This window comes from Hemitrygon akajei, chromosome 28 (genome assembly GCF_048418815.1).
Source record: "Hemitrygon akajei chromosome 28, sHemAka1.3, whole genome shotgun sequence".
Lineage (NCBI taxonomy): Eukaryota > Metazoa > Chordata > Chondrichthyes > Myliobatiformes > Dasyatidae > Hemitrygon > Hemitrygon akajei.
The window spans coordinates 20464791-20487177 of record NC_133151.1 but is presented as its reverse complement, the minus strand read 5'-3'; the positions used below and the strand labels follow the sequence as shown (position 1 = coordinate 20487177).

At 41.8% G+C, this 22387-nt stretch overlaps 1 protein-coding gene and 1 pseudogene across 1 annotated transcript; both read right to left on the bottom strand.

The window, feature by feature from the left end:
* Window positions 1-6: 6 nt before the first annotated feature.
* On the bottom strand, window positions 7-13616 carry LOC140717847 (uncharacterized). The gene is made up of 3 exons (XM_073031569.1): window positions 12898-13616; window positions 1195-1330; window positions 7-171 (listed from the first exon to the last, which is right to left on the bottom strand). Exons 1-3 carry the CDS (start codon window positions 13614-13616, stop codon window positions 7-9), a joined length of 1020 nt encoding a protein of 339 aa, XP_072887670.1.
* Window positions 13617-14250: 634 nt separating this feature from the next.
* The window catches only part of LOC140717846 (uncharacterized), a 34723-nt pseudogene continuing 26586 nt past the window's right edge, over window positions 14251-22387 (bottom strand).

The window sequence follows — 22387 nt, the reverse complement described above, 5'->3', positions numbered from 1 at the left end:
TCTTGCCTATTCTTGGGGCACTACCGGCTCGCCTCCGTGCCTCTGCGGGAGATCCGGCGCTAGCAGAAATCCGGTCTGCTTACTCGTAAATTCCCCTTCCAGCGCCGAATGCTGGAGAGTGCTCAGGACTTCAAAACCGATCTGCCCTTCCAGAGCTCGGCCGTTCAGGCACTGCAGGAGACCAATGAGGCAATTAATGCAATCCAAGCCAAGCCAGTCACCACCATGACTAGAAACATGCATTTGAACACTGCCTCCATGGAGAGCGCACGTAGGCCTGACCCCTGCACAAAGCATAACAAAAGGCTCTTTTAAGAGGTACTAACGTGGCAGAGGAAAGGGCTGTCACTTGCTGTCCCATACACTATTGTATCCCTCTGACAAGAATTTTCATCAATCTTCATTCTGGATGGCAGAAGTAATATGCCGGAAATTCAAGAGTGAGAGCAGAAGTGAGTGCAGTTGCTATTATTAAGGTGAATGTTTTTGGTGCACTGAAAGTTCTGATGTTATATAACCCATCTGCACCCCAGGGGTGTGACAATATAGCTGAGAAGATCGTTTAGGCATTAGTAATGATCCTTCAAGAATCGTTTGAATCTGGTATGTTTCAGTCGAACTGGGAAATTTCATTATCCATTCCAATCTTTAAGAAGATGGCAGAGGCAGAAGATAGGAAACTTAGGTCAGGTTGCCTGACTTCTGTGATTGGGAAGATGTTAGCGACCATTATTAAGGATGACGTATCGGGGTACTTGGAGGCACATGACAAAATTGGTCAAAGTTAGCATTGTTTCCTACAGGGGAAATCCTGATTTACAAGTTTGTTGGAATTATTTCAGGAATTAACAGACAGGATAGACAAAGGAGTGTCTATGGATGGTGTACACATGGATTTTCAGTAGGTCGTTGACAAGGTGCTGCACATGAGGCTGCTTTACAAGATAAGTGCCTATAGTATTACAGGAAACATACAAGCAGGAATAGAAGGTTGGCGGAATCACAGGAAGTAAACAATGGGGATATACGGGTATATTATGGTTGGCTGCCAGTGACCAGTGATGTTCCAAAGATGTCGGTGTTGGAACTGCCTCTTTTCACATTATGTCTCATGTGGCCAAATTTGTGAACAATATGAAGATAAACATTGGAATAGGTAATGTTTTGCAAGCTGTTATCTTTGCATTTACATACAGTAGCCTGAACTTCCCAGAGTAGAACACAGTAAACCAGAATTGGTGGAGTTGGGGTGCGAGGGAAAGAATCAGAGTGACAGACAAAAGCAGAGAGTTTCTTTTTATCTTGCAGCTCCACCTCCAAGTTAACACAGCTGCGAATTTTAAACAGTTTATGCACAGCAGAAAGAAGCACAGTAGTCCGGACAATCACTCTCATACACCGGGGCCAACGTGATCTCATTGACCACAGCTCTGTTCCATAATTATAAGAAATAATATTCTATTCTCCGACCAAATACTTGAGGATCTTGATGAAAGTGGCATACATCCTTCCGTGGGCCCAAGAACAATGCAGCAGTCCCATTTCACACACAGTACATGGTGATCGAGGGCGAAGTTGGTCTCAGTGAAAAATGGTGGAAGCACCAGGGAGTCAAGTTGGAAATGGGAATCCGATCAACAAGTGGCCGAATGTGCTCCCAGAGCCTTCTGCCTCGCATTTAAAGGGATTTCAAAAGCTAAAATCAGACTGGGTACTCACTGAATACACAGATAGCAGAGATGTGCTCAGGCAGGTGATTAGAGAAGCCAAAATGTGGGCCACGAATTGTCGTTGGCAAGGAACACCAAGGATAATCTCAAGGGATTTTTCACATGTGAAGTGGAGAGTAAGTAAGGAGAGGGCAAGTCCATTCGAGGTGAAAGGAACAACATTGTGGTTGAAGTCAGAGTAAGTGGCTGAGGTACTGAATGAGTACTTTGTGTCAGTATTTACCGAGAAGAAGGAATTGGAGGAGAGTGAAAACAGAGGGGGGCATGCGAATGTGCTGAGACGTGTTGAGATTAAGGAGTGGACACTGCTGTGTCTTCTGAACGGCATGAAGATGGATAAGTCTCCAGGGTTTGGTGGTATATATCCTACAATAATAAAATAAGCAGATGAAGAGATTACTGGGAATTTGACAAGGACATTTGTGAAGTCACTAGCAACATCAAGGTCCTGGAGAACTGGAAAAGTGTAATGATTTGGCTTTGTCCAAGAAGGGAAACAAGGATAATCAAGGTAATTATAGGCCGCTGAGCTTCACGTCATTGGTAGGGAAGTTGTTTAGGAGGATACCAAGGGACGGGATTGATGACCATCTGGAAACTCAGGTCCTTCTTAGGGACAGTCAGCATGGCTTTGTGTGGGCTTTCCATCAGTAACAAACGTGATCGAGATTTTTTGAGGTGATGAAATCGATACTTGGTGAAGGAAACACAATGAATGTTATCTTCATGGATCTTCTTAAATCATTCAATAAGTTTCCTCATGACAATTTGATTCAAAAGATGAGATCCAGAGTGAATTGCAAGTTTTGTTTGGGAGCTATCTTGTTCAGAGAAAGCAAGCTGTTATTCTGTCTGGAGGTACATGACCTGTGGTGTTGCATAGAGATCGGCGCTGTAAGCTCGTGTTTCTGATATACAGTATATTTAGGATTTGGATGAAAATGTGGATGTGTTGCTTTGCAAAAGTGCAGATAACAACGAGAGTCCTCATTTGGGGATCTGAGTAGGAGAGTATCAATAACTTTAAATTCCTTAGCTTTATCTTATTAGAGGGACACCATTGTGACCAGCCGTTAATGTCATTGCAAAGAAGGCACAACAGCACGACTAATTTATTTGAAGTTGAGCAGATTTGGTATGTCATATAAACCATTGAAAAAGCTCTATAAATGTACAATGCAGAGTATCATGACTACTTCACCAGGATGATGCTGGATTAGAGTACACGAGCCATAAGGAAATACTGGACACACTTGTGTGTTTTCCTGGAACAGCACCTCCCGAGGAGAGACCGGATGGATGTATTTAAAATTATGAGAGACATAGACAGTGTAGGTCGTCAGAGTCATTTCCTCACGGTAGGAATTTCAAATACCAGAGGATATGTTTTTTAAGGTTAGATAGAACTGGAAGCATTTCCCTACTTGAAAGATGTTAATAAGATTGAAAGAGTCAGAAAATCCAATGGGGCTGAAAAAAAAACAGACTATTCCAGGTACCAATTATCTGCACTCGAGCGTTGTACTGGAAAAGACTGGAGAGAAAATGGAGATAAAAATTGAACTTTGTCAATATTCAGTGTGTTCAGGAAGGCCGAGCGAAGTGAGGAAATGTGTCTCCATTGTCCAAGAAAAGAAAAAGACAAAAGTTGGTAACTGTAGCCATTTTAACTTCAAATCTGTTGTTGGTAAGCCGCTGGAATTTCAGGATCAGAATCTGGCTTGTTTTCACCGGCATATGTCGTGTTAATTACTATCGCAGCAACTAGCGGTTTAACGCAATACATAAAATAGAAGCGTAAATAAATAAATTAAGGTATACGTGCATTGAAAGAGATTAAAAATCAGACACATACAGAAATAATATAAACTAAACAAGCGAGGTATTGTTCACGGGTTCAATATCCATTTAGGAATCGGATGGCAGAGCGGAAGATGCGATTCCAATTTCGCTGAGTGGGTTCCTTTCGGCTTCGTTACCTCCCACCTGATAGTAACAGTGATAAAAGGGCATGCACAGTTTGCAGGGGATGCTTAATAATGGACGCGGCCTCTCTGAGACACCGTTCCCTATAGATGTCCAGGGTACATTGTAAGCCAGTACTCAGTATGAAGCTGACTAAATTTATGACCCTCTGCTGCTTCTTTCGGTCCTGTGCAGGTGCTCCCCCATACCAGACAGTGATTCAGCCTGTCAGAGTGCTGTCCATGGTACGTGAATGTTTTGTAGTGCTTTTGTTAACATATCAAATCTCTTCAAATTCCTAATGAAGTATAGTCGCTGCCTTGCATTCTGTAAGCTGCGTCGATAGTTAGGGACCAGGTTACGACCTCAGACACCTTGAGAGCCTGGAACTAGCAACTGCGCATTCTCTCCACTTCTAATCCCTCATTGAAGATTGGTTCGTGTTCCTTAGTCTTACCCTTCCTGAAGTCCACAGTCAGCTCTTTCGTCTTACTGATGTTCAGTGCCAGATTGTCGCTGACACACCACAACAGTAGTTAGAATATCTTGCTCCTCTACGCCCATTCGTCTCCATCTAAGGTTCTACCACCAATAGTTTTATCATCAGCGAATTTATACATGGTGTTTGAGCTATGCCTAGCCACACAGTCACGGGTACAGAGAGAGAAGAGCAGTGGGCTCAGCACAGACCGCTGATATGCACCAGTGTTGAACATCAGCGATGAGGAGATATTAATCCACACAGACTGTGGTTTCCACTTAGGAAGACAAGTTTCCAATTGCAGAGGGTGATACAAAAGAGCATATTCTGTAACTTATCAATCAGGATTGTGGAGATTGATGGTGATAAATGCTGAGTTATAGTCAATAAACAGGAGTTTGTGATCTATGAAGAAATTGCAAGTTATTAAGAGACGTTCAATGTAATCAAACCGAATCAACATGGTTTAGATTTGTAGAGTCACACTTCATGGAGGAAACGTATTTCGGCCCATCTGGCCCAGGCCAACTAAAGGTCCCATCTAAGTTGCCCCAATATCTCTCTGTCCCTTTTAGGTCCATATCCCTGCTAATGACTCATTCTTAATCACTTTGTCAAGTTCGATATCCTGACCACCGTCTGGATGAGAGAAATAGTCCATCAGGTTCCATTTCAATCTATGCCATCTCAGCATATAGTGCCCTCTCGTCCTTATTCCACGTCCCTGTTAAAAATATCTCTGTGCATTCACCCAGTCTATGACACTCATTATTTTATACACGTCTATTATATTGCCCCGCATTCTTACACATTCCATGGGGGAAAAAGTCCTAATCAGCACGTTATCCCTCCATTGCTCAGTTATTCAACTGCCAGAAAGGTCCTCGTAACTGTCCCGTATGTTCCAATCACTATAGTCATTGCACTGCCTGATGAAGGCCAGTGTGCGAAAACGTTTCTTCTGCACGACGTCCACCTGTGACCTTGTTTGAGATTATGTCAGGTGAAAGCCAATTCACGTTTGATCAACAAGACCGAGTTTTTTTTTCCTCTGGATGTTATGAAGGTTACCTGAAAATATACAAGATAGATTTTCAGAATGTTCTTGGCAAGCTGCCAGACGAAAGCCTGGTGTAAAAAACCAGACCTCAGAAGATTGAGGGAACTGAGTTAACAAGGACTGAAGATCTGTTGTCACGTTGAAGACATGGACTGAATGAGCAAGTCTACTGCAGGTAGGGTCGACATAACTATTGGAGTGCCCTGTGGTCTGTTCTCTGTCAATTATTTACACTCGATATTAATCACCCGGAGAAGGGCAGAGTTTGAGGGATTAATGTTGTCAAAAATGGGGAATGTGATGGGTAGAACGTTGATGGTACAATTGGTCTCTACAGCAGTATATAGATAGGTTGGGTATGAGGGAGAATACTTGCAAAATTCAGTTTAACGTGGGGAAGCATGTTGGTGAATACAATTTTAGGAGGATTCGAAAGGCAGATGATTACTTATATAGAGAGAAATCACTGGAATGAAATATAAAGGGGTCCAAGCGTTTTCCTGCACAAGTTACAGACAAGTAGCAGACGAGGCGCAGCAAATGGTACAGAAGAAGAATGTTGCATTGATATCTATTTCTGGGCCATTGGTACAGAGAACAAGAGAACTGTTGTTTCCGTATCAGACAAATACACAATAATAGATTTTACGAAGTTAAAGTTGGCCAGTGCAGACACATTGAATGACAGGGTCCTGGGGAGTGTTAGTGAAAAGGGAGAGACCATGGACATACATGTAGTCCTCTGAAACTGGCCACACAGGTAGACAAGGTTGTGAAGAAGGTAAACTGTATGTTGCTGATTAAGCTGGAAAGCTGCAGGAAGTATTCACAGAGCTGTTCCCTAGAATGGGCTGTCGAATTACAAGGAAAGTTCACGAGGGCTGGACACTGTTTTCTCTGGATGGAAGGAGCCAGAGAGGAGACCTGACTGAAGTTCGTAAAACTATGAGAGGTGTAGGTAAATTAGACAATCAAAATCCGTTTCTCATGGTGAAAATTTCAGATAGGAGAAAACATTGCTTCAAGGTGACAGAGTGAGAATTTAAAAGTGATCTGCAGTGCAAGTGTGAGAAATTAAAGGCGCTGTGCAGTGCAAGTAATAGCTGAGTTGAAGCTGCAGTGCAGAGTACAAGTACAATGTTTAACAGGTACGTGGATAGGATATTTTCAGTGAGATATTGACTAAACAGAGGTAAACAGAATTCGCTCGGATATATATCTTAGTCCCGGTGGAAAAGTCGGACACTCGGCCAGTTTCTGTCATGGGCAACTCTATGAATCTGAGCAAAAGATGTGCGGGACCAGAGACACCTCACTCCAGGTCTAGAAGTTTCATGTTTGATAGGGAGGGATGTAAATGTTTGGGAGGAGTAATGTTGCAATATTGATCAAAGAGACCATCTTTGCAGTAATGAGGATTGAGGTCTCAGAAGATTCATCATATGAGGCCGTATGGGTTGTGTTAAGGAATAAATAAAATAGCAATCAGATTATACTGCAAATTTCCTCACAGTTGGTGGAAAATTCAGGAACTGATCTGTTTGCAAATCAAACAGAGATGTCACGGGTATAGGGCTATAGCGATCAGACATTTCAACTTCGCCAAATTCAACCGGATTAGCTTTATGTGAAAGGATACGAAATGGAATTTTTGAAGTGCATCTGGGAGAGTTTTTTATTCCAGTCCATCGATAGTCCTGCAAGTATTTACTGTTCGTCAAAGTAACCAAATTAGGAAATTTACTTCGTAACTTGTCGTTAATCATACCTTGCACTTTATTGCCTTTGCAGAAACAACACTGTAAATATGTTGACATGGGGCCATAATTTAGAAACTGAATACTACTGTTCCCTCAGCACCAATCCTCACTCAGAATAATTTTCCAATTTATTACACCAAAATAGGGGATCCAAGTTGGCCAGCTGATTTATTCGTTCTTTTCCCAGTCATTAAAATGAGGTTTCTTCCCTTGTGTAAATCTCGCTCCGGCTGGCGGCTTAATATAAGGGGTGAAATCCCCTGGCCCGTCCAAACTTAAGATATCTCGTTTAGGTGGACGCTGCGCCTGTTACAAATCAGAACCCTAAATAACAAGTAGTACACAATATGCGATTAAACGATAGAGCTTTATAATTCTTACTTTGACTATATGCTTAGTAAAGAAAACAAACAAAAAAAATCAAATGGGCCCATTCTCAAGAAACAGTCTATCGCGCAAGGTTAGAGCTCACTGATAAAGCCGATTGTTCACCATCGCTAACCTTCGGACCCTCGCTCCGAGTCCACTCCATTCGTTGGCCAGGTAACTCTTTCCATTCACGTCTTCTCTCCTCATCTCTCCCCGGCAAAAGAACCGTGAATTCGCAACTCCCAGACACACACGGAAGAATAGCATTCCACTTATTGCCTAGCATGTCTTGCAATCGGTGGTCAGAACCTAAACATTGTTGCTGCAGAGAAGCCATTACATTAGTCCTGAATACTTACAGCGTGTTACACTTGTCATGCTGCATCACTGGGAAGAGTTGTTGCTGCTAGCACAATCGAAGTCTTCGCTTTTATATTCATCCTTTCCATTCAATTACAAAAATAAAACCCGACTTTCACAAACTTGCAATTCATATTTTATCAGAAGCCCCTGACAATTAACATCTAATTCGGAAATGATCTCTTGTCCCACAGCTTAACTGAAGTAATGCTGTGCTTACATTCAAACACAGAAAGCAAAACATTTTCATCTCACAAAGTAAAGGATGCAAAAACAGTTCCACAAAATGACAGCCTCCGTCTCCAAGCACATGCCAGGAACAAAGACAGTTAATCTGTCTACTTCACAATGAGAGTCCAGTACCAGAGGGCATGTTTTGAGAATAAGTGGTAGGTCATTTAGGACAGAGTTAAGGAAAAACTTCTCCCAGAGAGTTGTGGGGGTCTGGAATGCAATACATCGGAAAGAAGTGGAGGCCAATTCTCTAGATGCTTACAAGAAGGAGCTAGATTTGTATCTTATGGATAGGGGAATCAAGGAATATGGGGACAAGGCAGGAACCGGGTATTGATAGAAGATGATCAGCCATGATCTCATAATGGCGGTGCAGGCACAAAGGGCCGAATGGTCTATTGCTGCACCTATTGTCTATTGTCTATTGTCCTATCCGAGTTGGATGTTACAGTATCATCCATTTTTTAAACTGTGCATGGCCAACATCTTCTTTATTTCGATTTACAGTAAATCACATTGCTGTTAATATGTCGGAATGAAAATAGCAAAATAATGAACAGCAGCATTCATGACTAAGTTAGATACTTATTTTAAGATGTTAGCAGAACAAAAGCGTGAAAACCATGATAAAGTAATAAAGTGAACTCAATTTCATACCAAAAATCTAAGTATTTAACTGTATTTAACATCACTGAATCACAATATAATTGTAAGAAATCAAACACCAAAACGAATTATGGAATTACACGTGGCCAGCAAACACTTAAGTTACTAAAGTTGCCCATAATAGTAAAAAAAGCACCTCTGGGAAAATACCATGGGTAACCACTAGAATAAAGAGCAAAGCAATAACAACGTTTGAAGTAATACACATACAATGATGTCCATTAACAACTAAACCCCAGTTCCACACCTTATTCGAAAAGGGTTGGATTCTGCAAATTATCATTAGCTAAACCCACACGATCTTTAATAGACTTGGATAACAGATCCATTTGTTTAATAATAATTTTTCATTATGGTAAATGACTATCATATTATGCTGTACAATAAAATATAGGTGGAAGAGCAGTAGCTATTTATCTAACTAAGTAAGAAAGTAAGCCCTCAACGGTATCAGTGGTGTATATATATCCAGTTGTATAGCTGGTTTTACAAATGGGTTAGGTAATAATTACCCAGTCAAAACTATGACCCTGAAAACATCAAACATCACAAGTAAATGGAACATAGAGCTGCCATTTTGTCAGATATGCTTGAAGTAGCAACGTGATAAGTATTATTCACCACACTAAAGTCATATCAAAAAACATTAATCACATTTCCATTACACAATATAGCCTCAGATCTTTACAATTCATTCATACTACATGCTACTTTCAACATTTATGAGTCCACTCATTAGTTGTATTCCAACAGCAAACGTTTCTGAACAGCAGCGTCTTTAAATAAATTTCGCTGTGTTTAACATATTGATGGATTATCTACTTTGGCTTGTTCACAACACTTTTCCAGACTGCAATCAAGTAAGGAATATGAGACAACTTGATAACAACATTGTCCCCATAAAATGATTTGAGCCAGTTTAATTCATTACACAACAACTAATGCGGAATTGCTGATTCCCTAGTAGGCTCAACCAAAGAGACATCTCTGAGGCCTTCCACACCTTCATTCCTTGGTGTCCAACATCAACTTGATTATCTATATGTATGACTGTTGAAAGGATCTACATCTTCCGATCCTACTCCGCTCTGACAGATTCCGTACATTCAATTGACCACATTGATTTCCGGGTGAAAGGTCATAGTTCTGAACGTGAACTCTTTCTCCCTTCACAGACGCTAACAGATCTGCTGGGCATTTTCAGCAGTATCCGCTTTTACTTCAGGTTCAATCCTGATAATCTGACTAACTGACTCCACGAGTTATGTGCAACTGCAAGGAACGTTGTCGCCGTGGCCGAGTGGTTAAGGCGATGGAATAGAAATCCATTGGGGTTTCCCCGTGTAGGTTCCAATCCTGCCGATTACGTGTTCCTATCGGTTTTGACTCCCTGATCCTTCTCACGGATGCAGTTGAATCACCGATCTCTCGTCGCCGACGCCATGTGTTCCGCTTTTGTTCAGGTTGCCACTGCTATGCAGTTGGTGATCAACAGAGGCACCACTTTTTCACTTTATCGGAGAGCGAGTGCCTGTGGTATGTGAAAATACCGGGTGAACGAGTAGTCTTTCGGTGACTGTATGTCTGTCTTTGTTTTCATGCACGCTTGCGTGCTCGGTGGGGGGCGCTGATGATTTTTTGCTGGTAGGGTTGAAGGGGAGGGAGTCAGTGCCTCACTGCTGCTTGTGCATGCGAGGGGGAACTGTGAGGAGGCTTTGGGATTCTAACGTTTAACTATCGTCATTCTTTGGCACACTCCTGTGTTTTTGTGGATGTTTCCGAAGAAGAAGAATTTCATAATGTTTATTGTACATTTATTTTCTGACATTAAATGTACCTATTGAAACCTATTGTTATTATATTTATAGTATCCTTTCTCAGCTCAAACTGGTAAAACCTGAAGTATGGGTAGAGTCAAACACACTCATTCCTCAATAGCTGCGGACTTCGTATCATTCTAGTGGTGTAGAGTACAGTGGTTTTCAGGACATTTACAGAAATATTGCTTTGCACTTCTAACTGTTTAGTGTTATTGTTGAGCGACTTTGAGATGATAGTTATGGTTGGTATCACCATTGGAACAATATATACCCTGTTCTTGATTGATAGTATTTCCATTTCATCTCTTGTCAGCATATTTACGGTGATATTCACTTTTTAATTCCTGTATGTTATGCGTGTTTGCAGTGGCTATATCGATTAAGTAAGTAGTTCTTGCATTTTAATCCAGTAATATTATATCCGAACGGTTACCATGGATTGTCCCATCAGTAATAGTGGATCAATCGTAATATAGTTTGTAGGACTCTGGCTCTAATTTGGATGAAGCTTATATTTCTAGTAAGGTATGCGTCATTTATGAGTTTACATTTTAAATCAAGATTTTGATGAATGACATTTGTCAGTTGATTATCGCCGTGTAAGGACGTAGTTTGAACTGAACTGCTACTCAAACCTGATTGTTTCTATCTGGGGCTAAAGCCCAATCTTGTGTCTGTTGATATATTTGCTTAATCTGTCTCCACCTTAGCGTTTTAGCCATGAATTCATAATACTATGAAGTTATAATTAAATAACTACTACTGTTATTTTTTGGTTTTAAGTCAGATAGTCACGTAAATATTTCACAGTGGCACAGTCTCTGCCAAAATTATAAATAATTGAAGAATTCCATCAGATTTTCATACACAAAATGTGTCAAAAATCTGGAGAGAGACCATGAACATCAGATGATCTGGTGGAATCGAACTGAATGGCAGAGCAGGGTTGAAGGTCTGGCCGTATCGCCTTTGACTTCCGTTTTCTACCTTTCAAAGTTCACCATTTGTGATCAGCGACTCTGAAAGAGGGATGACACGTACATTTTTCAAGATGGATATATTTCAGTGGCAGAGACGCGGGGTGAATCCTAACGTTTCATATGAAACGGTGAGAAGCGCGGCGATAAGCAACTTCCATCCTGCATTTAAACGCCCCACGTGGGGGAGTTAAAAACTTAGTTACTGTCTCCAGTGCAAATCCTCGAGAAATGGAGAAACCGGTAGCATGCAGCAGAGCGGGACGAATTATCATCGGTACCCCACACTTCCGCATCTATCACTGACTGGTTCTCCCGTGATGATCTGAACGTTATACCAACAGTAATTCAGCAACCATGAATCCAGGAGGTGGGATGGAAGCATTAAGGAAAGTACTTGCTGTGGATGAACTGCCTGTTACAAGAAACTTGATTCAACAGTAAGGGAATCCGATGTTCATTCCATTTTTGGAGCAGGATTGGGAAGTGAATGAAAACTCTGGATTGTACGTGATTAGTCCCCGGTATGGAGTAAAACGTCGTTATTTATTTCTAAAGCACAAGCAGACGGAGGAGTTGTCCATCTGAACAATTAAATAATGTAAAACACATTCACCGGCGAAATATCGGGAACGAGGTGCAAGATGGGATGAGGCATAAATGGCACATAGAGTAGGACTGGGTGCAACGGCAGATGCAATCTCAATGGCTCTTCACACAGCCTTAGATCACCTGGAGAACAGAAACATCTATTTCAGGATGCGGTTCATCGAATATACCCAAGCATTTAATAACATCATTCGAACAATCCAAATTGAGAATTACAGAACCTTGTCCTCTGTAACTTCGTCTCTAATTGAATCCTCGAATTCCCAAGCTGAAGACCACAATCTGAGCGCATTGGCAATAACATCTCCTCATCACCGGCGATTAATACTGGTGCACCTCAGGATTATGTGCCTTGCCCACTGCTCTACTGTATCTATGCCCACGACTCTGTGGTTAGGCATAGTTCAAATACCATCTGCAAATTTGTTGATGCTACAACCATTGTTGGTAGAATCTCAGATGGAGACGAGACGGCGTACAGGAGCGAGATCTGCCAACTAGTGCAGTGATGTCGCGGCATCAACCTTGTACACAACGTCAGGAAGACGGAGGAGCTGATTGTGGACTTCAGGAAGTGTAAAATGAAGGAACACTTATCACTATTCATAGAGGGATCAGACGTGGAGAGTGTGAGCAGTTTCAAATTCCCGGGTGTTAAGATTTCTGACGAACCTAACCTAGTCCCTACATATTGAAAGCAAGACAACGACTATGCTTCATAAGGAGTATGAAGATATTTTGTATGTTAGCAAAAGCACTCAGAACATCTATCAGCTATAGAATGCAGATCATTCTGACATGCTGCATCATTGACTGGAATTGGAAGGTGGGGGGGGGGGGGGGTGGCGGGTGTGTGGCTACGGTACAGGTTCCAGTCAATTCGAAGTCCAGGCTCTGTGATCCAGTCAAGTCCAATTCCGGGCTCGGTCTTCCTTTCAAGTCCAAGTCCAGGCTCTGTGTTCCAATCAAGTCCAATTCCGGGATCGGTCTTCCTTTCAAGTCCAAGTCCGGGCTCTGTGTTCCATTCAAGTCCAAGTCCGGGCATTGTGTTCCGTTCAATTCCAAGTCCGGGCTCTGTGTTCCGTTCAATTCCAAGTCCGGGCTCTGTGTTCCAGTCAAGTCCAAGTCCGGGCTCTGTGTTCCTGTCAAGTCCAAGTCCCGGCTCTGTGTTCCATTCAATTCCAAGTCCGGGCTCTGTGTTCCATTCAAGTCCAAGTCCGGGCTCTGTGTTCCTGTCAAGTCCAAGTCCCGGCTCTGTGTTCCGTTCAATTCCAAGTCCGGGCTCTGTGTTCCATTCAAGTCCAAGTCCCGGCTCTGTGTTCCGTTCAATTCCAAGTCCGGGCTCTGTGTTCCTGTCAAGTCGAAGTCCCGGCTCTGTGTTCCGTTCAATTCCAAGTCCGGGCTCTGTGTTCCGTTCAATTCCAATTCCCGGCTCTGAGTTCCATTCAATTCCAAGTCCGGGCTCGGTGTTCCATTCAATTCCAAGTCCGGGCTCTGTGTTCCATTCAAGTCCAAGTCCGGGCTGGGTGATCCATTCAAGTACAAGTCCAGGCTCTGAGTTCCCGGTATTTCCAAGTCCGGGCATTGTGTTGATGTCTCATCAAAGTCAAGTCTTGGTTTTCCAATCAATTCCAATTCCGGGCTCTGTGTTCCTGTCAAGTCCATGACCGGGTTGGGTGTTACTGTCAGGTCTATATCCGGGCTCTGTGATTGAGTCAAGTCCAATTCCGGGCTCGGTCTTCCTTTCAAGTCCAAGTCGTGGCTCTGAGTTCCTCTCAAGTATATGCCCGGTCTCTGTGTTCCAGTCACGTCCAAGAGCAGGCTCTGTGTTCCAGTCACGACCAAGTCCAGGCTCTGTGTTCCAGTCAAATCCAAGTCCAGGCTCTGTGTTCCAGTCAAATCCAAGTCCAGGCTCTTTGTTACTGTCTCGTCCAAGTCCAGGCTCTGTGTTCCAGTCAAATCCAAGTCTGGGCTCGGATTTCCTGTCAAGTCGAAGTCCGGGCACCGTGTTCCTGTCAAGTCCAAATCCGTGCTCTGTGTTCCAGTCACGTCCAAGTCCAGGCTCTGTGTTCCGTTCAAGTCCAAGTCCAAGCTCTGTGTTCCAGTCAAATCCATGTCCAGGCTTTTATTCCTGTCAAGGCCAAGTCTGGGCTCGGTTTTCCTCTCATGTCCATGTCCGCACTCGTTGTTCCAGTCAAGTCCAAGTCCGTGCATTGTTTTCATGTCAAGTCAAAGTCCAGTCTTGGTGTTCTGACAAGTCCATGTTCAGGCTCTGTGTTCCTGTCAAGTCCAATTCCTGGCTCTGTGTTCCGTTCAATTCCAAGTCCGGGCTCTGTGTTCCGTTCAATTCCAAGTCCGAGCTCTGTGTTCCAGTCAAGTCCAAGTCAGGGCTCTGTGTTCCGTTCAATTCCAAGTCCGGGCTCTGTGTTCCGTTCAATTCCAAGTCCGGGCTCTGTGTTCCGTTCAATTCCAAGTCTGGGCTCTGTGTTCCGTTCAATTCAAAGTCCGGGCTCTGTGTTCCAGTCAAGTCCAAGTCCGGGCTCTGTGTTCCGTTCAATTCCAAGTCCGGGCTCTGTGTTCCGTTCAATTCCAAGTCCGGGCTCTGTGTTCCATTCAAGTCCAGGTCCGGGCTCTGTGTTCCATTCAAGTCCAAGTCCGGGCTCTATGTTCCTGTCAAGTCCAAGTCCCGGCTCTGTGTTCCGTTCAATTCCAAGTCCGGGCTCTGTGTTCCATTCAAGTCCAAGTCCGGGCTCTGTGTTCCTGTCAAGTCCAAGTCCCGGCTCTGTGTTCCAGTCAATTCCAATTCCGGGCTCTGTGATCTTGTCAAATCAGAATCGGGGCTGGGTGTTCCTGTCAGGTCTATAGCCGGGCTCTGTATTCCAGTCACGTTCAAGTCCAGGCTCTGTGTTCCAGTCAAATCCATGTCCAGGTTCTGTATTACTTTCAAGGCGAAGTCTGGGCTCGGATTTCCTGTCAACGCCAAGTCCGGGCTCCGTGTTCCTATTGTTACGTACCCGTGACACGTGACAGTGGTACCCTTGTCACGTGACTGGGGTTGAAGTTATACTGGACTTGAGGTAATGGTCTTGTGATGGTGGAGTGATGTCATTTTCCCTCCAGTAGAGGTCATGTGACAGTTTTTTTTTACAGTGTATAAAAGGAGGACCCACCCTGTCAGGTGGGTCAGTTGGTGGCGGGATGTGCCAAGCTGACTTCATGTCCCTGCGTGATTTAATGTTATGACGCAGTTTAGTTGAAAAATGAAGTTTTATATAATGCCTAAAGTTTAAAAATGTCATTGCCAGCGGTTTCTTTGCTGGTGGAGAGTGAAGATAAGAATTTTGAAGATAAAAATCGAGGAGAATCGATTTTCGACGGTGGATTGGTTACGACCTTATTTGATCCTCATTCGGAAGGATTTCGTTGACTGTTCTCGTGTTAATCTCCGCTGGGATAGCGGGAGATTGAGGACAGAGTGTGGAAGAAAGGTCAGTGTTTTTTTTTTAAGCCGTTATATTTTATAAAATTCTTCGTGGGAAAGTTCGACGCCGTGGAATCGAAGGACATCGACGTGGAAGAGAATTTAAATCGCCTTAAAAAGTCTCTCCATTTAAATGGACTGTGAGCTTTTGAACTTTCGGCATACGGCTTTAAAGAACTGTTTTTTTTTTTCAATACCGCTTTAAAGACTGTTTGATCTGCAACGCTATTAAGATCTGTGAATCTGCCGCACAGCGGCTGAGTTCCGTTTAAGCTAATGCTTGTTTAATTTTGGGGGGTTGGTTTTCAGAGTTTAATAAAGGTGTTATTTGTTATGAAAACCCTTGCCTAACTTATATATATTTATTGTTGCCTGAATACGTAACATAATTATGGAGGCTACGTCCGGAATTGGATCGTTTGAGTTAAATGCTTGTTAACTTTTGAAACGGTGTTTTGGTAACGGGGACTGCTCGATTCTTTTGTTTCATTGGCTTGTGAGTGGTATTCGGCAACGATGAATATTGATGAGTTTCTGGATTCGCCAGCCGCGGATTTGTTAGCGAAGGCGAAAAAAACTGAAGCATCTGAGATTGCTAATAGATTACAACTTAAAGGTATTTTGAAGACTGCATCAAAAGCTGTAATACAGAGAAAAATCGCATCACATTTTGTGGCTTCGGGTGATTTTGATGAATCGATTTTAGAATCGTTTCCAATAAGTAATCTGGAGATACAGTTGCAAATTGAACAAATGAAGTTGGAACAAAGTAAAGCAGAATTGGAGCGTTATAAATTGGAATCTGACCAGCAAAAGAGAGAGTTTGAATATGCAATGATGAATTTAAGGTCTGACAATCAGTCTTCTGATTCTAAAAAACCGTTTGTTGCTAGCCAAGAAATTAAATTGATCCCTCCATTTAGTGAAACAGAAGTGGAAAGATATTTTCAACATTTTGAAACTATTGCTCGGATGTCAGAGTGGCCGAAATATAAATGGTCAGTGTTGTTACAGAGTGTGATTAAAGGCAAAGCACAACAAGTTTACACAGCTTTAACTGCTACGCAAGCATTAGATTATGATATTGTGAAAAGGTACATACTCAAAGCATATGAATTGGTACCAGAAGCATATAGGGAAAGATTCAGGAGTTTGAAAAAATCTGTGGAAAAGACTTATGTGGAATTTGCCTATGATAAAGCTATGTGTTTTGAGAGATGGGTTTCTTCTAAAAATGTAAATGAGGACTATGATACATTGAGAGAGCTGATTTTAATGGAGGAATTTAAAAGAAGCATTCCTGTTGAAGTAAGGACCTACTTAAATGAGAGGTATACTGATAAATTGCAGGACTGTGCTAGACTAGCTGATGAGTATGTTTTAATCCATAAGAACAAATTTCCTCAGGGTAGAACTTTTAAGATGAAAAATAATATGGAGACTCAAGGTAAATCAGAAATTAAATCAGCCGTTAATGAGAGAGGTAAGGAGGAAGGAAAGCCTGTGAAGGAAAGACAGTTTGCTCTTATTTGTAACTATTGTAAGAAGCCTGGCCATGTAATAGCTAACTGTTTCAAATTGAAAAAGAAAGAGAAGGAAGCAGTTCCAGATGCTTGTGTGCAACGTACTGAAGCACCTGTAAAATTACAGGGTTTGGTAAACACAAATGAGGATTTGTTAGAGTCTGACCAAGTTAGAAAGGGATATGATCATTTTATAACTGAAGGGTTTGTATCCTTGAAATAAGGATCTACTCCGGTGCCAATAAAAATTCTTAGGGATACTGGAGCTTCTCAATCACTGATGTTAGATAGTGTGTTGAAGTTTAATGAAGAGAGTGATACTTGTGAGGTAAATTACATAAGAGGTGTTGGAAGTGATTTTATGCCTGTACATTTACATGAAGTAAATTTAAAGTCAGGGTTAGTTACAGGATTTGTTAATGTAGGATTACAGCATAGCTTACCTGTGAAGGGTATTCCTTTATTGTTAGGTAATGACTTGGCAGGTGGACAAGTTTTTCCTGAAGTGCATTTGACAATGGAGTCAAAGGAACCAGAGATGAATTCTAACACAGATTCTTCCTGTGTTGTGACTAGAGCTATGGCTAAAAAGATTGATGTGCAGGATGAGGTTGTTACTCATGACTGTTTAACTCAGGATTCGAGTTTTGAGGATGTGTCAGAGCCTTTCTTACCTTCGTTGTTTGAACAAGGTTCTGGGAGTAAGTCTGACTCTGAAGATTTGTCTCTGTCTCGGAAGGAGATGATAGCAGAGCAGAATAGAGATCCTGAGATTATAAAATTAAGGGAACAAGCTTTACTAGGTAGTGAAATTGAGAAGGTGTCAGTAGGATATTACTTGGAAAAAGGAGTGTTGATGAGGAAGTGGAGGTCGCCTACAATTCCTGCAAGTGAGGAATGGAATGTTGTTTATCAGGTAGTTGTTCCTAAAGTTTATCTGAATGAGATTTTGACTTTAGCTCATAGTGTGCCTTTAGGTGGACATCAAGGGGTAAGGAAAACTGTGGACAAGATTTTAAAACATTTTTACTGGCCTGGTTTAAGAAAAGATGTGGCGATGTTTTGTAAGACGTGCCATACTTGTCAAATTGTGGTTAAACCAAATCAGGTTACACCAGTAGCTCCATTACAACCTATTCCAGCATTCGGTGAACCGTTTTCTAAAGTTACTGTAGATTGTGTTGGTCCATTACCAAAGACAAAAACTGGTTATCAGTATTTGTTGACTATCATGTGTACTTCGTCTAGGTTTCCAGAGGCAGTACCACTTAGGAATATAAAAGCTAAAACTGTGACAAAGGCTCTTATAAAATTCTTTACTTATTTTGGATTGCCTAAGGAAATACAAACTGATCAAGGCAGTAATTTTATGTCTGGATTGTTTAAACAGATAGTTTATAAATTGGGAGCTAAGCAAATCACTTCGTCTGCATACCATCCAGAATCGCAAGGTGCCTTGGAGAGGTTTCATTCTACTCTCAAGAATATGATTAGGACATATTGTGTGGAAAATGAAAGTGACTGGGATGAGAGTATAAACTTACTTTTATTTGCAGTAAGGGAATCGGTACAGAATTCTTTAGGTTTTAGTCCATTTGAACTTGTGTTTGGGCATAGAGTTAGAGGACCTTTAGCTTTATTGAAGGAACAGTGGATTAGTAAGGAAGTGCATACTAATTTGTTGGACTATGTTTTGAAATTTAAGGACAGGTTACATAAAGCTTGTAGTTTAGCCAAGGAAAATTTAAAGTTGGCTCTGGAGAAAATGAAAAATTGGTATGATAAAGAAGCTAGGTTGAGGATGTTCAAGCCTGCAGATAAGGTGTTGGTTCTTTTCCCAGTGCAGACAAATCCGTTACAAGCTAGATTTCATGGCCCTTATGAAATTGTGTCTAGAATCAATGATGTGGATTATGTAATAAAAACTCCAGATCGTAGAAGGTCAACACAACTTTGCCACATAAATATGATTAAACCATATTTTGAGAAACAATTTAATACTGTGACTGTTGTGGTTGGTGAGAATGAGTTTGATTTAACTGGGAACATGATAGATGATTCATCTGACTTTCATTCTAAATCTAACATTGTTTCTGTTAGGTTACCTAATTCGACCATTCTGGAAAATATGGATGAGAAATTAGCAGATTTACAGCTGGAGCAGAAACAACAGATGAAGGAATTGATTTTTAAGTATACGGATTTGTTTCCAGACGTTCCGAGAAGGACTATTATAGCTTCACATGATGTAGATGTTGGAGATACCAAACCTATTAAACAACATCCATATAGGATGAACATGGAAAAATGTGAACTTGCTAAGAAAGAAATTGAATACATGTTAGAGAATGATATTATTAGACATTCTAACTCGAATTGGAGTTCGCCATGTGTTATGGTGCCAAAACCTGATGGTAGTATTAGGTTTTGTACGGACTATAGGACGGTGAATGCTGTAACGAAAACAGATGCATATCCAATTCCTAGAGTAGATGATTGTGTAGATAAGGTTGGAACAGCAAAGTTCCTTACAAAGATTGATTTATTGAAAGGGTATTGGTGTGTTCCATTAACGGACAGAGGTAGAGAGATTTCTCAACTTGTAACTCCATCAGGGTTATATGAGTATAATGTTCTTCCATTTGGGATGAAGAATGCCCCAGGTACTTTCCAGAGGATGATTAACGCTGTGATTCAGGGATTGAAAGATGCTGATGCTTATATTGATGATTTAGTGACAGGAAATGATACTTGGGAAGCACAAATAATTGCGGTGGAGAAATTGTTTGAAAAGCTTTCAAAAGCTAACTTGACTATTAATTTAGCTAAGAGTGAATTTGGACATGCCACTGTGACTTACCTTGGTTATGTTGTAGGTCAAGGTAAGGTAGCTCCTGTTCAGGCAAAAGTTCAGGCAATTTTAGAGATTCCCACTCCGACGGGGAAAAAAAACTCTAAGAAGTTTTTTGGGAATGGTAGGATATTATCGAAAATTTTGTAAGAATTTTGCTAATGTTGCCCTTCCATTAACTAACCTTCTGCAGAAGAATGTGAAGTTTGTGTGGACAGTGCCTTGTCAGGAAGCATTTGAAAAATTGAAAACAATGATATGTCAACAACCTGTGCTTAACGCACCTGACTTTGGAAAACCTTTTTCATTAGCTGTAGATGCTAGTGATGAAGCTGCGGGAGCAGTATTGATGCAAAGGAATGAGGGTGATGAGGTTGATCATCCAGTAGCTTACTTTTCTAAGAAATTTAATAAGCATCAAAGAAACTATTCAACAATAGAGAAAGAATTGTTATCTCTTGTTTTAGCTTTGGAATATTTTGAGGTATATGTTGGTACAACTCAAAAAACACTTATTGTTTACACTGATCATAATCCGTTAGTTTTTCTGAGTAAGATGAAAAACAAAAACAGAAGATTATTAAATTGGAGTTTGATGTTACAAGAGTACAATATTGTGATAACTCATGTTAAAGGTAAAGGTAATGTGGTTGCTGATTGTCTATCTCGAAGTTGAATGTACAATGTAATTTTTTTTTGGAGTGTTTTTTATTGTAACACTCCTACTGCATTGTATATTGCGTATGTTATATAATTTATACATTTGTTTTTATTAGATAGATAGATAGATAGATACTTTATTCATCCCCATGGGGAAATTCAACACTTTTTCCAATGTCCCATACACTTGTTGTAGCAAAAACTCATTACATACAATACTTAACTCAGTAATACTATGATATGCATCTAAATCACTAACTCAAAAAGCATTAATAATAGCTTTAAAAAAAGTTCTTAAGTCCTGGCAGTTGAATTGTAAAACCTAATGGCATTGGGGAGTATTGACCTCTTCATCCTGTCTGAGGAGCATTGCATCGACAGTAACCTGTCGCTGAAACTGCTTCTCTGTCTCTGGATGGTGCTATGTAGAGGATGTTCAGGGTTTTCCATAATTGACCGTAGCCTACTCAGCGCCCTTCGCTCAGCTACCGATGTTAAACTCTCCAGTACTTTGCCCACGACAGAGCCCGCCTTCCTTATCAGCTTATTAAGACGTGAGGCGTCCTTCTTCTTAATGCTTCCTCCCCAACACGCCACCACAAAGAAGAGGGCGCTCTCAACAACTGACCTATAGAACATCTTCAGCATCTCACTGCAGACATTGAATGACGCCAACCTTCTAAGGAAGTACAGTCGACTCTGTGCCTTCCTGCATAAGGCATCTGTGTTGGCAGTCCAGTCTAGCTTCTCGTCCAACTGTACTCCCAGATACTTGTAGGTCTTAACCTGCTCCACACATTCTCCATTAATGATCACTGGCTCCATATGAGGCCTAGATCTCCTAAAGTCCACCAACAGCTCCTTGGTCTTGGTGACATTGAGACGCAGGTAGTTTGAGTTGCACCATATCACAAAGTCCTGTATCAGTTTCCTATACTCCTCCTCCTGTCCATTCCTGACACACCCCACTATGGCCGTGTCATCAGCGAACTTCTGCACATGGCAGGACTCCGAGTTATATTGGAAGTCAGATGTGTACAGGGTGAACAGGACCGGAGAGAGTACGGTTCCCTGTGGCGCTCCTGTGCTGCTGACCACTGTGTCAGACCTACAGTCTCCCAACCGCACATACTGAGGTCTATCTGTCAAGTAGTCCACTATCCAATCCACCATGTGAGAGTCTACTCCCATCTCCGTTAGTTTGTGCTTTAAGATCTTGGGCTGGATGGTGTTAAAGGCACTAGAGAAGTCAAGGAATGTAATCCTCACAGCACAACTGACCCCATCTAGGTGAGAGAGTGATTTGTGCAGCAAATACGTGATAGCATCCTCCACTCCCACCTTCTCCTTATACGCAAACTGAAGCGGATCCCGGGCGTGCCTGGTTTGTGGCCTCAGATTCTGTATTATCAGCCGCTCCATGGTCTTCATCACGTGCGACGTCAAGGCAACAGGTCTGAAGTCATTCAACTCCTTTGGTTGTGGTTTCTTCGGTACCGGGACAATACAAGATGTTTTCCACTGTCTGGGTACTCTTCTCTGATCTAGACTCATGTTGAAGATGCGCTGTAGTGGTTCTCCCAGTTCAGTCGCACAGGCCCTCAGTAATCGTGGGGAAACTCCATCCGGTCCAGCCGCCTTGCTGGTACAGATCTTCCTCAGTTGACCTTCCACCTGTGCAGCCGTAAACCTGGGCGTTGGCCAGGTCTCCTGTGAGTGGATATTTTCCTGTGAGGGAAGTAAGCCTGGTGTGGAGTTCTGCAGTGAGGGTGAGATTGTGCTGTCGAACCTATTGAAGAAGTTGTTCAGCTGGTTCGCTTTCTCCACATCTCCACTTATGT